The sequence below is a fragment of the Orcinus orca genome, chromosome 15, assembly GCF_937001465.1.
Source record: "Orcinus orca chromosome 15, mOrcOrc1.1, whole genome shotgun sequence".
Classification (NCBI taxonomy): domain Eukaryota; kingdom Metazoa; phylum Chordata; class Mammalia; order Artiodactyla; family Delphinidae; genus Orcinus; species Orcinus orca.
The window spans coordinates 26,747,546-26,764,691 of NC_064573.1; the positions used below are offsets into that span (position 1 = coordinate 26,747,546).

Below are 17,146 nucleotides of genomic sequence, written 5' to 3' on the forward strand. Positions count from 1 at the left end.
TTCCTCCTCACCCCAGGGCACAGAGACCTTGACCTTCCCTTGTGATCGATGGCTTGCCACCTCAGAGGACGACAAGAAGACCATTCGAGAACTGGTCCCTTATGATATCTTCACTGAGAAATACATGAAAGATGGGTCTTTAAGGCAAGTCTACAAGGAAGTGGAAGAGCCTCTGGACAGTAAGTGTGGTGTGATCGCCCTCATCACTGTCAGCAGAGCCCTCCCTTGTAGGGCACCTGCCCTGTGCTGGGCGGAGCCTTTGCACCCAGGAGGTAGAGTCTATAATTACCTTCACTCCATAGAGAGGGCAACTGAGGCTCACAGAGGTTACATAACCTGCCGAAGTTCACTCAGCTAATAAAATGGCAGGGCTATTCTTCAAAGGTACTCAGCTATCTCACTCCGAGGTTTGTGCGCAAATCCTTTCCTGGTCTGACAGTGTGATCATACATCCAAATGTGTGCCCTCCTGTGCCTGGACTATACTGGTCCTTGTTCTCTCCCTTGCTTAGTTAATTTGGCTACTAATCTGCAGGGCTTGGTCCTCTCTGCTCTTGCTGGATCCAGCTGTCCCAACCGAGTATGAATCAAATGGCATCCTGGCTTTGTACAGAATTGGAGCTGTGGTGTGTTTGTTCTCAGGGGCTAGGTGCAGCTCCAGTGTCCAAGGTCATGGGTTTCTTTTCTGTATACGCCAGTTTGCTTGTTCTCATTGATGAGGTTTTTTCTGCCTGATTTGCCCCAGCCTGACCACACACTTCTTGCTCTCATTCCTTTGCTTTTGAACTACCATTTTCTGGTTCTCTTCTTACCTCTCTGGCCGGCCCCTGAGTGCTGTTCTCCCTTCTCTTGCCAGGTGGTATTGCTCCAGCCTCAGCCCTCAGCCTCAGCTGAGCCTCTGCTATAGCTCTCACATTTCCTTTAGCCTGAGTTACCATTTGCTTAAGAGAGAAAAACAAGTGTTGCCTCAATAACGTGCCTTTCCCTACCCATATCCCTTTCTCCAAATTTGCTTTGCTATTGAATCTGGCGGATAATCCCCTTTTCTACTTGGATCCCAGAGGATGCCCAGGAAAGCTGGCCCGGTGGCACACTTGGCTGTTCTGTATTAATAACATGCCACAAACCCACTCTGTGCTGGGTGGTGTTTCTAGGGAAACATCTTTCCACGGAGAGCTGTGTGGCCTTGGTGGGATAGGGAGGGAGGAAGATCCAGGAATAGTAGGATTTGACTGCATGACCACATTGCCCAGCACCCGGACGCTGAATCAGTTTTCCTAATTCCCAAAGGACTGGAGAGAGTGGCGGGGGGTCGGGGGTGGGGAGAAAGGGGCAGGAAGGCCATTTAATCGCAGCCCTGGGGACACAGCACCCCACTCTGGGACGAGGGCTCCTAGAAGAGGTCCTGCCCAGGTGTGAAGCAGGGCTGAGTGCACAGCCAGCAAATGGATGGGGAGAGAAAATGAGGGGGGTGGGGACAGCCGACTGTCGTGTCTAAACCGTGGCAAGATTCCTAATGTTACCTCATGTCAGTATTAGCCAGACAGGCGTGGGAGATGTTGACTCTTTTCGACACGAGAGGATTTGTTTAATGCACACGTGAAATGCTGGCCAGATTCTGAGCTGAGCCGAGCAAGGTGGGGGTGCTAGTTCCTGTCCTTGAGGGGACAGGCCTCTGAGAGCAGTTCTCCCAGTGCGCCAAGGAGGCTTAGCCAGCACAGTGCTGGGTGGGGTGGCAGAGAAGGGAGGGTGGGAAAGGGGACGTAGGGAGGGGGCGGAGTTCAGGACTGGATGTGAGTTTGTGCTCTGTGGTCTAGTCAAGGTGGACATGGGGGTGTGGGTCCAGAGCACAGGAGGGAACTGGGCTGGAGATGCAGCCGCGGGGAACTCACAGAAGTCAACACCCGGAGCATGCCGGGTAAGAGCTGTGGGAAATGGACTGTCCTGGGAGACGTGGGCATCCGAGGGTAGGCAGACGATCAGGAGCCTGTAAAGCTGCTGAGGGAGCAGCCAGAGAGGCAGAAGGAGAGCAGGAAAGAATAATGCTGTGGAATCCAAGGGAAAATGAGGGTAATAATAGGAACCGTGTTCTGGGCCTGAGCGTGTTCCATACCAACCGGTAAGAGCAGCTCACATCACCTTACTCTCCTACATTTAATTACATGTGGTTTTGAGCCCACTTGCAAGGGTTGGTAAGAAAGTCCATCTCAGTCACTGCAGGGAGGGGGCATCCCCTTTTCTAGGGTCTTATAAAAATCCTGAGGCTCACATCAGGGGCCTGGCCCTTAGTCTAGGTGGGAACAACCTACACCTGTGGTCTCCTGCCGCTCGGTGACACTGCTGCTGCTTGCTCCCCGCCGACATGCAGGTTTCATCTCTCTGGATGGCCAGCAATGCTTCTCCATGGACCCTGGCTTTGTCAAAAGACCCTCTCTCTCTCTCTTTTTTTTTTTTTTAATAAATTTATTTATTTATTTATTTTTGGTTGCTTTGGGTCTTTGTTGCTGCGTGCAGACTTTCTCTAGTTGCAGTGAGCGGGGGCTCCTCTTTATTGCGGTGTGCAGGCTTCTCATTGCGGTGGCTTGTCTTTGTTGCGGTGCACGAGCTCTAGGCACGCGGGCTTCAGTAGTTGGGGCTCGCAGGCTCTAGAGCGCAGGCTCAGTAGTTGTGGTGCACAGGCTTAGTTGCTCCATGGCATGTGGGATCTTCCCGGACCAGGGCTCAAACCCGTGTCCCCTGCATTGACAGGCGGATTCTTAACTACTCTGCCACCAGGGAAGCCCAAAAGACCCTCTCTTCAGCCTGGAGGCCTCCTTGCTTCAAGTCCCCACATAAGCCAGGCAGCTGTCTCCTTATTGGGTCCCTTTGTGCAGGTGAGGATCTCCTACCACCCATAGGGACTCTCTAACCCTCACCTGCTCCCAGGCTGGGGAAACTGACCTTCTTCCCAGTTGGACCATTTCCGCCTTCACCTCAAAGCCACAACTTTCATCCTGCCCCTTGGGGATAGTCCAGCTAAGTCCCCTCTTCGCTGGCCTGGAACTCCAAAGCCCCTAGGATAAAGGAATATGGAGAGGAGATAAAGAATGCTCAGGCTTCCTAAAAACAAAGCCTTGCCTTTCCCTCCTGGGGTGCGGATTGGGAAAGGGGCTCCTTTGTTCTTCCCTGATGAGTGTAGAGCAGCAAAACAAAAACAAGACAGTGTTTAGTTTCATTTTCCTGAATAACTTTTAATAACTGTCACACCAGTATTTATTGAGCCCTTTCCAAAGGCCATAGGAGATAAAGGAGTGGGTGGCAGTGACTGTGGCTTTGGTGAGGGGGGTTTCCCTGGAGTGCTGGGGGCAGGCTGGTTGAAGAGTAAATGAAAATACGAAAGACACTGAGGGGAAGCTAGTCTTTCAAAAATATTTGATTTTTTCCATAAACCGTTTAGAAGGATCTGGCACTGATACCGGTCACCCTCACATGGGAAGGCACCTTACTGTCAGTGTGTCACGGTAGATAGATTTAGTGACCACGGTGTGCATGTGTGTCAGGCAGTTTCCTGAGTCCTTCCCTCGGAAGCTATAAGCAGCTGGAGGGGTGGATGGTTTGAGGGGGCTGGAAAAGTCTCCATCCCTCGGGTCTCTTAGAGGTAAACTTCCCACTGGTGAAGCCACTCCGACCTGTAGCAGAATGTGCGTAAGGGAACAGACAAAAGGAGGACACTCAGTTCTCCTGGAGTCCCGGGCCACAAGCTGAATACCACCTACAAATCCAGTTCCCCCAAACCTAAACAATGCCATCCCTTTCTTCCCTTTGTCTGTCCGGCTGCCCACGCAGTTGTGCTGTACTCGGTGCAGATCTTCACAGGAAATGTTCCCGGGGCAGGGACGGACGCCAAGGTCTACATCACCATCTATGGAGACCTCGGGGACACGGGAGAGCGGTACCTCGGCAAGTCAGAGAACCGCACCAACAAATTCGAGAGAGGAACGGTAGGCGGAGCCCGCCGAGTTACCCCGCCCCTCTCCTCCCTGTCGCGTTATCATTATGGGGGGTGGCGATGAAAGGGGCCAGCTCTTCTTGTCTTGGAACTTTGCGGGATGTCATGCACCCTTATGTGGGCATTTGCCCCCCACAGTCTGCTCCCCTTCTCTCAGCCTACGCAGGGTCCTGCATGTGGAGTAGGGGTGGGGCTTGAGCAAGTGGAGTAGGGGTGGGGCTTGAGCAAGTGGAGTAGGGGTGGGGCTTTGAGGACTGGGTTGTCTTCAAAGAATCCAGCTCACTGCAGTGGGTCACGAGCATGGAGTGGTGAGCGCCTGCAGAGTGGCGGTGTTGCCTGGACAGCAGCTTGAACTAGGGGTCTGGAGGCCTCGTTCTGCCATCCATTCTTTACATGGCTGAGCACCTCTGGCCTCAGTTTCCTCATCTGTGAAATAAGGAGGCTGATGTGAATCAGCTAAACTGTTGTGCAGAGTCCTGGGCAGCACCGAGGCTGGGCAGCACGGGAGCCACAGAAGGGTAGGGGCAGCAGACGGGCAGCCACTCCTCCCGCACGGGTCCACTCTGACCTGGCCTATCTATTGGAGGGCCAAGAAAGCCCTCTATTAAGCAAGGGTCTCTGTGGCTACGGAAAAGCCTTGAAAACCACCCCACTGGATGGTGTCCAAGGCCCTGCCAGCTCTGACCTAACAGTGGTTTTACAAAAAAGAAGATATCCGACCAAACTTGCCTTCCCACCAGCTTGGCCTCCCTCTCCCCGCCAGAGCTCCCCTCTCTGGAAGGTGCCCCTGCCGCCTTCCCCATTCACTGTCCCTCGGCCTCTCTTACCCCTCCGTTCACCGAAATCTGCCAAAACCCCCAGACCAGGCTACAGCTGTGGGGATGAGAGCAAGGTGATTGGCTCTAACTGAGTCTGCGGCCCTCCCTGTGGCCCAGTGCCTGGGGAGATTCCCGCATCAACCAGCGGGTGTTTATCAGGGGTCTCCTTAAGCCCGACCCCCAGCCAGGCATGACCTTTAGTGCTGAGACATTCGCAACTTGGTGAGGAGGAACGTAGCTCTGGGCCAAGAAAAGCAGGTGTCACTAAGCAGGTCTGCAGCTGGCGGGTAACCCCAGGAGCCAGACCCCCTGGAAGGAGCCCCAGCCTGACCTCGAGGTCTGGGAGGAGTCAGGCCCCAGGGCTGCCTTTGCTCTACCATCCAAATATGAACCCATTACCTTTAGCTTTGGTTTACTGCTTCTGGAATGGGAATAGCTACTTAGACCCCTGAACTGAAAAACTGAACAAGAGACAGAAGAGCACTTTGTATCAGGGAGAAAAAATTTATAACACACACACACACAATATAGTTGTTTGCCACACTTACAAGGCAGCTAATAGGAGGTCTATTCATTTTGGAAAAATAGAATAACAAAGAGGTCAAGTGACTCATGTGGTGTGCCTGACTCTGAAGTAGGGACGTTATGATCAGGCTGACTCACATATGCTGCTCTGGCACGTGGCCATGCCAGGCGGCGCAGGCGTGCCCAGACCTGCGGCTGGGGCCAGATCACGTGCGTTCAGCTCCTGTCTCTGACACTGACTAGCTGTGTGATCCTGGGCAAGTTCCCTAGCATCTCTGTGCCTCAGTTTCCTCCACCATAAAATAAGTTCACTGAATTAAAACATGTGACGTGCCTAGAACCATGCCTGGCATGAAGTTAGCTCCTTGTTAGTGCTGGCTGTTGTTGAGGCTTGGGAGAGCCCACCTTTCCTGTAGCTCATCACAGTGCCTGGAAAATGCACCATCAGACAGCAGTGTGCGCCATGTGGATGAAAGGTCGCTCGTTCGTGGCTAAATCCACAGGGCCTAGCAGAGTAGGCACATAAATATTTTTTGAGTGAATAAATGAATGAAGGTATAAATGAAGGTGATGCAATCCATTCTCCTCTGTATTTAGATTCAGATTTTTTTCTCTCTTAGCAATTATGACATTACAAGAAAAGTCTCTGCCTCATCCCTTTCTCTTCCTTCCCTCCTGTGTTGATGTCCCACTGGGGGAGCTGCAGCTACTTCTGGCTCAGTCGCTGATGAGTTAGGACTTTAAGTTCACTGCTGAGCATCTAAAAGCTTCCACTTCTCTACTTATTTGCTCCAGAATCTAGGAGTCACCTGGACACCCCTCTCCCTATCAGCACTCCCTTCCCACCCATATCCAATCAATCTTGGAGAGTCGTGGAGAGGATCTCTTCTAAATAACTCTCAGATCAGCCCGGTCAACTTTGTCACCACTCAGCCCTTCCTTATTGCACCTTGCTTAGTGAGCCAGTCTCGTCTCCTTGCTCCAGGCCCCTGAAATCCGATCCATCCTCCAGCTGTCCCCAATTCACCCTTCCAAAGGTGGCCGAGTCACTCCCTCACTTCAACCTGTCAAGCTCCCCACCGATCCCAGATCTGGTCTGAGCCTTTCATGGGATTCACAAACCTTCACTGCCTGCCCAGCCAGCCTGCATAGAATGTCCCCCTGGGCCCCAGTTTCCAGAATGCTCCACACTTTCTCCTGTCTCCACTTTTTTCCAAGCCTTTTCTCTGCATCTGTGCACATGCGCACATAGGAAATACAGAGTGCTGCTCTGTGGTTTTAACTTTTTACATAAAAGGCATCATCCTATATGCCTGCTTTTTGCATGCAATGGAGTATCTTCGAAATCTATGTGTCAGGAGAGTCAAACACAGATGTTGTCGTCTTGTTCTTTGTAACCACTGCACACATAACATTCCACACACGACATTGCCATGGTTATTTACCATTCCCTAAGCACTGTGGACACCGAGGTGGGTCCCAATTTTCCACTGTAAAAAGATATCCTGCAATAAGCATCCTTGCGCACGTATGAAGGTGTCCCCCCAGCACAGATGCAAAGTGGAATTGCTGTGTCGTAAGGTGTACCCATTTTTGCTCTAATGGACTCAGCCATTTGCCAGTGCCCCAAGGCCTGCACAGGCCCACACCCGCCATCAGCATCACACCATCCACCTGCACTTTCCTCAGCCCGCAGCCTGACCCGCCCTGGCTGCCTAGAAGGCCCAGCCCCCCAACTTCAGCTTAATGCCTCCACCTGGCAAGTCTTGCCAGCCCTGCCCCTAGTCCTCGCGCAGGTGGCTGTTCCCACCACCTGGGCTGTCCTGAAGAGGAACCCAGGGTGTCCTATCATCCCTGGGTTCCCAGCATTCAGCACAGTGACTTAGCATATCTTTCAGAAGGGAAGTGGGTGTCATTCAGGGTCACCTCTCCCTCTTCCCCCTCCCCAGGCTCCTGCCAGCTGTGTTTTGACCCCACTTCTAGAACTCCCCATGTCACTGAGCAATCCTAAAAGAATGCAAGCACCCAAGAGTGCAATGTCACATCACTAAAGATATAATCAGGGACACAGAGAAGGGCCAATGTCACACCCCTGACAAAATCCCTCATGAACCCACAGTCCAGGTGATATGCCCTGTGCTCTCCCCAGTCTGACCTCCACCACAGACTCTCCCCTCTCTGCCTGCACTCCTGCAGCCTGACCTGGCTCCTCCAGCTGCCAGCTTCCCCTGGGAATTTCAAGCCCCCTCTCATTATTTAGAAAGATTTCACCTCTTCCATAGCTCTTACCGCCCAGCCTCCCACCTGACCTCAAGCCAATACTCAGCATAACTAAGGATGTCCAGGTACCAGGCTGAGCACCCCACTCACACAGCTCGTCAGGGTCCATATTCCAAACACCCACAGAGCTTATCCCAAGAGGAGCCGGACTGCAAAACGGGGCCACTGTGGAAGCAAGGCCTTGGAATACCAAACTCTCTGCATTAGGGATTTGGGCCTGGAAGGCTCCTGTCTAGAAAGGGTCTGTTCAGCCCAACAGTTGAGGGGGATGGAAGGTACTGGATGGATGGGGTTGGAGTGGGTGGAGGTGGGGAGCGCCCCGCCACCCAAGTCCACACATCTGGACTCCCCAGGCCGACACCTTCATCATCGAGGCTGCTGACCTGGGTGTCATCTACAAGATCAAGCTCCGCCACGACAACACCAAATTGTGTGCAGACTGGTACGTGGAGAAGGTGGAGATCTGGAACGACACCAACGAGGACGAGTTCCTGTTCCTGTGCGGGCGCTGGCTGTCCCTGAAGAAGGAGGACGGGCGGCTCGAGAGGCTCTTTTATGAGAAGGTGCGTGAAAGGCAGCCGGGGGGCTTGGTTCAGCCATGGCCTGTTATCCTCATACCTGGGGTGGCTCAGTGGAGCACAGGGTGCCAGAGGTGTAACGGGCCTGGGTTGTGCTCCTCCGGACAGGAGTACACTGGGGACCGGAGCAGCAACTGCAGCAGCCCCGCTGACTTCTGGGAGATCGCCCTGAGCTCCAAGATGGCCGATGTCGACATCGCCACAGTGACAGGGGCCATGGCTGACTACGTTCAGGAAGGCCCAGGTAAGTCAAGCAGAGAACTCATCAGAAGAGGAGCAGGCACATGGATGTGTTTCAACTGTTCTTGGACAGGCCATGTGTTGACCCCACCATCATTTGACCTACATTTAACACTTTGTAATTTACACACAGTTTCCTCACATGTTGTCTATTTCCATCCCCACGATAGCCCTGTGAACTGAGAGCTGTTGACCTAAAACAAATAGATTGCCAGTCATTTCTCCAGTGAAAATGGGTTTATTCAGGATCAGCAGAGAATTGCAGCTTGGAGTCTGCAACCAGGGCAAGCTACACGCAATTCCCCATAGAGCAACGGGAGGAGAACTCTTTTATAGAGGAGAAAATGAAGTTGGGAAGGCTGTAGTAAACGAAGAGTCCGTGGCTGTTCACTGGCTGAGTTGTTGCCAGGAGAGGAGTCTTTCTTCTTCCTGTTGGGCTCTGCCTGTTGTCACAAGGCATGAGCGCTCCCCCTTCTCTCCTGACTCTATGTAATTGAGGTTTCTATTTATTAATTTTTTATATTTTCTCCTCTTGATCAAGACCTTTCTATGAAAGTATCGCTGATCAAGAGTCGGGTCTTCTGGTTTCAGCACTTTTTGTCCCTTAATGTCAGGAAGGGCCTTTCCTGGATATAGTGTCCCATGTTGGAGAGAAAGTGCACAGACTGGAATCCTAATGAGATCACATTTGAGTAACAAGGAGGGGTAGGAGAGAGACCTCTCGAGCATTTTTTTAATCCAAAGTCTATGTTACAAAGATAATAGACTCTGGAGATTATCTGAAGTGTTATGTCATCATCAAAGGTTTGGAAAGAAACTTCTGACAGACCTGATCTGGATATCTTGGGGAAGTTGTCTCATCAAATATCGTATGCTTCAATTCCAGGAGATATTTACTTTCATGTCACTAGATGATGTGCAAGTCCAATCAGGATTTGGAAGCCTTCTTTGTCACATGAATCCAAGAGTCTCTTCCCTGGAGTTTGGCAGCACAAGTGTTGGTTAGCAGTACTTGATAGGGGCCTCTCCAGAAAGAGTGAAGATAGTCTTTCTGGAGATATCTTTTCCAATAGACAAACTACCCAGGCTGTAAGGTGTGATGCTTAAGGTCTTTGTCCCCAGAGAGCATGCTGTGAAAAGATTGCTCTACAAAAAACACGATTATTTTTAACAAAAGCAGTATGAGAGTATCTCTCCTTTTATTGGCTGTGGATCAGAAAAAGCAGAAGCCAGGAGCTTTGGGTGTCCTGTGACTATCTCAAAGGGCGAGTGTTTGTGAGTTCCAAAAGGAGTGGATCTAAGATTTAGAAGGATCAATGGCAAACTTTTGGACAAGGTATTTAGAGGGTTTCTACAAATGTTGCCGTTGAGTCTTAATCATGCCGTTAGTGCACTTGACTAAACCAGACCATTGAGGGTGATAAGCACAGTGAAGTAAAACCAGCCACACAGTGCAGACTTGTCAAAGTACCTGACGAGCAAAATGAATTCCTCAATCGCTGTGAAGTTCGAGAGGAGTTCCTCAGGTAGGGAGAATCTTCTCCAAAAGGACTGTAGCCACAGAAGAGGCAGTAGCCTGTCTGCAAAGGAAGGCTTTAGTCCAGTGTGAAACATACAGACCATGACTGAAAGATATTTATCTCCATGAGATGGAGGAAGTTGTATGAAATCCATTTACCAGACCTCAAATGGTCCATTAGGAAGTTTAAAATGCCCAGGGGCAGTACAAACAGGCTTCCCTGAGTTGTATTTCAGATAAGTGGAATAGTGAGGTAGGTGCTTTTTGTGGCCTTGTTAATGTTTCCTCGCTGATATTGATTCATGGTATTGATGATATTCAATATTGATGATATTCAATATTCAATTCATGATATTGATTCTTTTTGCCAGTAGACCAATGGTTTAATGCATGTACAGTGGTGATTAGTGGGAATTTTAGATCTCTAGTAGGACTGGGTTGTTATTGGGTCCAAATCAGAGCTTTCTCTTTTTATCAAACCAACAACTGTTGAATTTTCAATCTTGCTTTTCTTTTTTCTGAGGCCAATAGTTGGGCTTCTCTAGCCAGTTTCGCTATGTTATCATTTCGGGAAATATCCCTTTGGACCATGACTCTCCTTTAAGGCCTTAAAAGCTATGTAACTGGTTCTTCCCATAATATTAGGTCAGGGTTGTTATTGTTTAGTAAAACATACAGAGGTTTGGCCTTAAGAGAAGAATTTGGAATCCAATTTTCACAATAACAAAGTAGCCCAAGAAAACCGAGCAGTCAGTGCTTAGTTTGGGGTTTGGGGAAACTTGGGACACCATGAAGTCTATCTGGAACTAGGTATAGCTCTTGTTCTGATATAAAATGCCTTAAATATTGAAACAAGGTTTGGACAAACTGCAACTTTTCTTTGGCAGTCTTATATCCCTTCAAGATTAAAAGCTTTAGCAAGTAGACACTGTCTTCATATGAGGAAGCTTGAGGAGAGAAAAGAAACAAATCATCCACGTGTTGCAACAAAGTAGATCCCTAGGGAAATTTATATCATCCAGATCAGCCTTCAGGGTTTGTGAGAAAAAAGGACTCCTAGAAAAACCCTGAAGCATTGCTGTCCAGGGGAATTGTTTTTCTTCCCAAGTGAATGCAAAAAGGTATTGGCTAGCTTCATCAACTGGAATACTAATTGCTGTACTGCATAAATCATTTACAGTCAAGAATTTGCTTCCGTGGGAATGAATATTAGTAACATTTGAGGTTTAGGAACAATAGGGTGTTGAGGGATAACTATGCTTTCTATTGCTCGAGGTCCAAGACGAACCTCTACCCTTGACCCTTAGGTTTTCTCACCAGCAAATGGGAGAGTTACAGGGGCTACTACAAGAAATAATGAAGCCTTGAGCCTTGCAGTCTTCTATTATTGACTTTATGCCTTGAAGGGCTTCTTCACTTATACGATATTGATGAATTCTGAGCAGAGATTTTTGGGAATCTCTTTGAACCTTGGTGGGAGGTACACTGTGAATTTTTGCCAGTATTGGTTGGAGATTTTGCCCTTAAGGAAGCTAGTAGCTGATTCAATAGGGACAAATCATCAGTGTTTCCAGAATCATCTCTACTACTGTCAGAGGTGGAACAAATAAAAAATGTCAAAGGGTCATTTGACTCATCTGGTTGGCTGCTTTGATGACTACTGTCAAGTTCTAGAATTATTTCCCCTTTGGGGGAGAAATTCCAACATGATACTTCTCTAAGAAATCTTGGCCTAATAAATGGGAGTGGAGGAACAAAGGAGAAAAGGGTGTGTATTTCTCAAAGGGCCTAAGCAAAAGGGAATAGGTTCAGAGACAGGAACCTCTTGAGTTCATTAGAGATCCCCACTATTTGAAGTGTTTTAGTACTCTGGGGCAGGGGCTGCTTGAGTAGGGGGGTTGAGCATTGGGAGTGTGGCTCCGTGACAGGACTGGGAGAGATTCATTCCCAACCTGGAGAAATGTTTCTCCGAGCTGATTAAGAGGGAGGATAGGGCAGAGCGCCTGTATTTTCTGTGAGCCCTGTCTGAGAACTGGGAGAACGTTGGAGGGCTGAAGGTGCCTGAAGCACTTAAATCTGTAGCAATCTCTTTTCCAACGTCCTGTATGTTTGCAATAATAGCAGAAACTAAAGAGTTTAGGTTTTGCTTAGGGGCCTTCAATTGTTGGCGATGAAGAATAAGAATTTTGGTGGTCCTCCTTTTAGGTGGCTCATCTAGAGTGCGAGAGAGCTGGTGTGCCAAGTTAACTAACCTGGAGTGGACACAGTTTACCATTCCATCCTGGTCCTTTTTTGCTAGAAGGGAAAGTTTCCTGTTTAGCTATTAATAAACACAGAGTTAAAAGCTACTCAGGTGGAATCAATAATCTGAAGTCAATTATAATAGTTATGAACAGGTTCATCAGATTTTTGTGTGCAAGCCTGAATTTTGTTGCAATCAACAGGCTTTGGAAAAGCCTTAGGAATCGCCCAATGAAGTCACCTAACGATTGCCTGAGCCTGATCATATACCTCATTTTATTGCACTTTGCTTTATTGTGCTTCACAGATATTGCGTTTTTTACAAATTGAAGGTTTGTGGCATCTCAGTGTAGAGCAAGCCTATCAGCGCCATTTTCCCAACAGTATTCGCTCCTTCCCTTGTCTTTGTGTCACATTTTGGTAATTCTTGCAATATGTCAAACATTTTTATTATTATTATATTTGTTCTGGTGATCTGTGATGAGTGATCTTTGATGGTACTATGGTAATTGTTTTGGTGTGTCACAAACCTATATAAGATAGGTGAACCAATATAAGATAGTGAACTTAATCAATAAATGTTGTGCATGTTCTGACTGCTCTACCAACCAGCCATTCCCTGTCTCCCTCTCCTGTGGCCTCCCTATTCACAGAGACACAACAATATTGAAATTAGGCCAGTTAATGCCTACAGTGGCCTCTTGAGTGGTCAAATGAAAGGAAGTTGCAAATCTCTCACTTTAAGTCAAAAGCTTAAAATGACTAGGCTTAGTTAGGAAGGTATATTGAAAGCCAGGACAGTCTGAAAACTAGGCCTCTTGCACCAAAGAGTTGTGAATGCAAAGAAAAAGTTCTTGAAGAAAATTGTTATAAATGTGCTACTCCAGTGAACACACGAATGATAAGAAAGTGATACAGCCTCATTGCAAACATGGAGAAAGTTTTCATGGTCTGGATAGAAGATCAAACCAGCCACAACATTCCCTTAAGACAAAGCCTAATCCAGAGCAAGCCTTTAACTCTTCAATTCTATGAAGGCTGAGAGAGGTAAGGAAGCTGCAGAAGAAAAGTTTGAAATTAGCAGAGGTTGGTTCATGAGGTTTAAGGAAAGAAGCTGTCTCTGTAACATCAGAGTGCAAGGTGAAGTAGCAACTGCTGATGTAGAAGCTGCAGCAAGTTATCCAGAAGATCTAGCTGAGATAATGAAGGCAGCTACACTAAACAGCAGATTTTCAATGTAGGCAAAACAGCCTTATATTGGAAGAAGATGCCATCTAGGACTTTTATAGCTAGAGAGAAGTCAATACCTGGCTTCAAAGCTTTAAGAACAGCTGACTCTCTTGTTAGGGGCTAATGCAGCCGGTGATTTTAATTTGAAGCCAATTCTCATTCACCATTCTAAAAATCCTAGGGCACTTAAGCATTATGTTCAATCTACTTTGTCTGTGCTCTATAAATGGAACAACAAAGCCTGGATGACAGCACATCACTTTACAGCATAATTTACTGAATATTTTAAGCCCACTGTTGAGACATACTGCTCAGAAAAAAAAACAAAAAAAGATTCTTTTCAAAATATTACTACTTATTGACAACGCACCTGGTCACCCAAGAGCTCTGATGGAGATGTACAGTGAGATTAATGTTGTTTCCATGCCTGCTAACACAACATCCATTCTGCAGCCCATGGATCAAGGAGTCATTTTGACTTTCAAGTCTTATTCTTTAATAAATACATTTTATAAGGCTATAGCTGGCATAGATAGTGATTCCTTTATTAGATCTGGGCAAAGTGAATTGAAAGCCTCTGGAAAGAATTCACCATTCTGGATGCCACTGAAAATATCTGTGATTCATGAGAAGAGGTCAAAATACCAGCATTAGCAGGAGTTTGAAAGAAGTTGACTCCAGCCCTCATGGATGACTTCGAGGGGTTCAAGACTTCAGTGGAGGAAATAACTGCAGGTGTGGTGGAAATAGCAAGAGAGCTAGAAATAGAGGTGGAACCTGAAAATGTGACTGAATTGCTGCAATCTCATGATAAAACTTTAGCAGATGTGAAGTTGCTTCTTATGGATGAGCAAAGAAGGTGGTTTCTTGAAAAGGAATCTACTCCTGGTGAAGATACTGTGAAGATTGTTGAAATGACAATATAAGATTCAGAATATTACTTAAACTTAGCTGATAAAGCAGTAACAGGGTTTGAGAAAACTGACTCCAATTTTGAAAGAAGTTCTACTGTGGGTAAAGTGCTATCAGAGAGCATTGCACACTACAGAGAAATTGTTCATGAAAGGAAGAGTCAATCGATGTGGCCAACTTCACTGTGGTCTTATTTTTCTTTTTTTTTTTTTTTTTTTTGCGGTACGCTGGCCTCTCACTGTTGTGGCCTCTCCCGTTGCGGAACACAGGCTCCGGACGCGCAGGCTCAGCGGCCATGGCTCACGGGCCCAGCCGCTCCGCGGCACGTGGGATCTTCCCGGACCGGGGCACGAACCCACGTCCCCTGCATCAGCAGGCAGACTCTCAACCACTGCGCCACCAGGGAAGCCCCACTGTGGTATTATTTTAAGAAATTGCCCCAGCTGCCCCAGCCTTCAGCACCACCACCCTGACCAGTCAGCAGCCACCAACACCGAAGCAAGATCCTCCACCAGCAAAAAAGGTTTATGACTCACTGAAGGCTCAGATGGTGGTTAGCATTTTTTGGCGATAAAGTATTTTTAAATTAAGGTATGTAGTTTTTATAGATATAATGCTATTGCACACTTAATAGATTACAGTCTAGCATAAGCATAACTTTTATATCCACTGAGAAACCCAAAAATTTATGTGACTCACTTGATTGCAATATTTGCCGTATGGCAGTGGTCTGAAGCTGAACCTGCAATGTCCTCAAGGTATTTCTATAGTGAAATAGCAGGATGGCTTCCAGTTGTGAGTCTAGACACCTTTCAGGATTTTCCCAATTAACAGTTTTCTTTTTTAATAAATTTATTTATTTATTTATCTATTTTTGGCTGCGTTGGGTCTTTGTTGCTGCACGTGGGCTTTCTCTAGTTGCAGCGAGCAGGGGCTACTCTTCGGTGCAGTGCGTGGTCTTCTCATTGCAGTGGAGCATGGGCTCTAGGTGTGCGGGCTTCAGTAGTTGTGGCTAGTGGGCTCTAGAGCGCAGGCTCAGTAGTCGTGGCACACAGACTTAAATTGCTCCACCGCATGCAGGATCTTCCCGGACCAGGGATTGAACCCGTGTCCCCTGCATTGGCAGGTGGTTCTTAACCACTGCGCCACCAGAAAAGCCCCAATTAACAGTTTTCATTCAGTGCTGGGCCTGGCCTTCATCACCAAGCATATTCACTGAACTGAATATCACCACTAGCTGATATGTCAGAGAAACCAGGTTGATGAGTTTGAATGACTATATTAAATTCCTCCTCAAATCTGTAAGGATCATTGGTTACTTTGGGAAAATCTTTGCCTATGGCTCAAAGTTCAGCTTTATTCCTGGGAATATAAGAAATTAAGGATTTAGGAGGGAGGAGATCAAGACGGTGGAGTAGGAGGAGACCAAGCTCAACTCCCGCCACGAACACATCAAAAATACATCTACAGGGGCTTCCCTGGTGGCGCAGTGGTTGAGAGTCCGCCTGCCGATGTAGGGGACGCGGGTTCGTGCCCCGGTCCGGGAAGATCCCACATGCTGCGGAGCGGCTGCGCCAGTGAGCCATGGCCGCCGAGCCTGTGTGTCTGGAGCCTGTGCTCCGCAACGGGAGAGGCCACAGCAGTGAGAGGCCAGCGTACTGCAAAAAAAAACAAAAACAAAAAAAAACATCTACAGGTGGAGCAGTTCTCACTGAAAATAGACTGGAGGCTGGCAGAAAGACACATCAACCAAGGCTGTAAAGAAAGATCCACGTGGAAGTCAGGAAGGGAAGAGAATCGATCAGGTCAGGACCTGTGCCCTAGGAGGGGACACAGAAGAGGAGGGGATGATTACACAGGCTCGGAGATCTCCTTGGGGAGTGAGCAGTTCAAGTCACATACTGGACACCCCTGCCCTGGGGTCTGACACCAAGGAGACAACTTCCCTTAACTGGCTTGAAAACCAGTGGGACTAACAGGAGGCTGTAAGAAACCTGGACTCTGCACATAGGCTTGCTTACTCCCAGGAACAAGAAAGAGGAAGCAGATTGACACTTCCCAGGACTCCAGCCTGTTTCCCACATCGAGCACCCACTCCACCCCTCTAGCTCCAGTGCAGCTCCACTAGGGTGAAGGCTGGCATTGCCGAGGAGAGTGTGCAATTTTGTGGGGGACAGAGCCAGCTTGGACCTGGCGCTTCATCTGAATAGGGTGAGCGTGGCCATTACTGGCACTCGCAGAGATGGTAGATCAAGAGCACAGTGGAGCTCTGACCCATGTACCAGGACCAGCCAGCGCATGCCCTGGCCCAACCTGGGTGCCCACTCTGACCTCTCTTGCTCCAACACTACTCCCCTCTTGGACAAAGGTGCTAATGCTGGGAGGGGGGAGAACCCACTTAGAAGGAACGGAACCAGTTTGGACCTGACCCTCAGGACTTCGTCCTCGGCATCCTGGGACCTGACCCCAACCCCAAGAGGGTGGTGTTGGCCACTGAGCATAGCAGAAGCCCTGGCTCATAACCGGCTCTGGCTCTAGCCTCTCCATCTCCAGCCCCACTTCCCACCAAGGTGATAGCTGCCCGCACACCCCAGGGAAGACATGACTTGTTCTGACTTCAGATCCAGCTCTCTCACCAAAGCCATTGGGCACACACAGACTGCATAGGACTGCTCCCACACAAGGACACCCCTTCAAGACTGGGATAGGTAACTGTTTTACCCAATTTCATAGAGACAGAGAAAGTTAAGCAACATGCGAAGACAGAGGAATGTGTTTCAAATGAAAGAACAAGACAGAAACTCTGATAAAACAAC

The 17,146-nt window shown here is 48.4% G+C and overlaps 1 protein-coding gene across 1 annotated transcript in view; it reads left to right on the forward strand.

The window, feature by feature from the left end:
- Window positions 1-17,146, forward strand: part of LOXHD1 (lipoxygenase homology PLAT domains 1) — a 202,363-nt gene that overhangs the window by 127,341 nt on the left and 57,876 nt on the right. Inside the window, exons 28-31 of the mRNA XM_049697900.1 lie at window positions 17-179; window positions 3,825-3,979; window positions 7,964-8,173; window positions 8,297-8,432. Of these exons, the coding sequence (XP_049553857.1) occupies window positions 17-179; window positions 3,825-3,979; window positions 7,964-8,173; window positions 8,297-8,432 (664 nt within the window). The remainder of the gene's footprint in view (window positions 1-16; window positions 180-3,824; window positions 3,980-7,963; window positions 8,174-8,296; window positions 8,433-17,146) is intronic.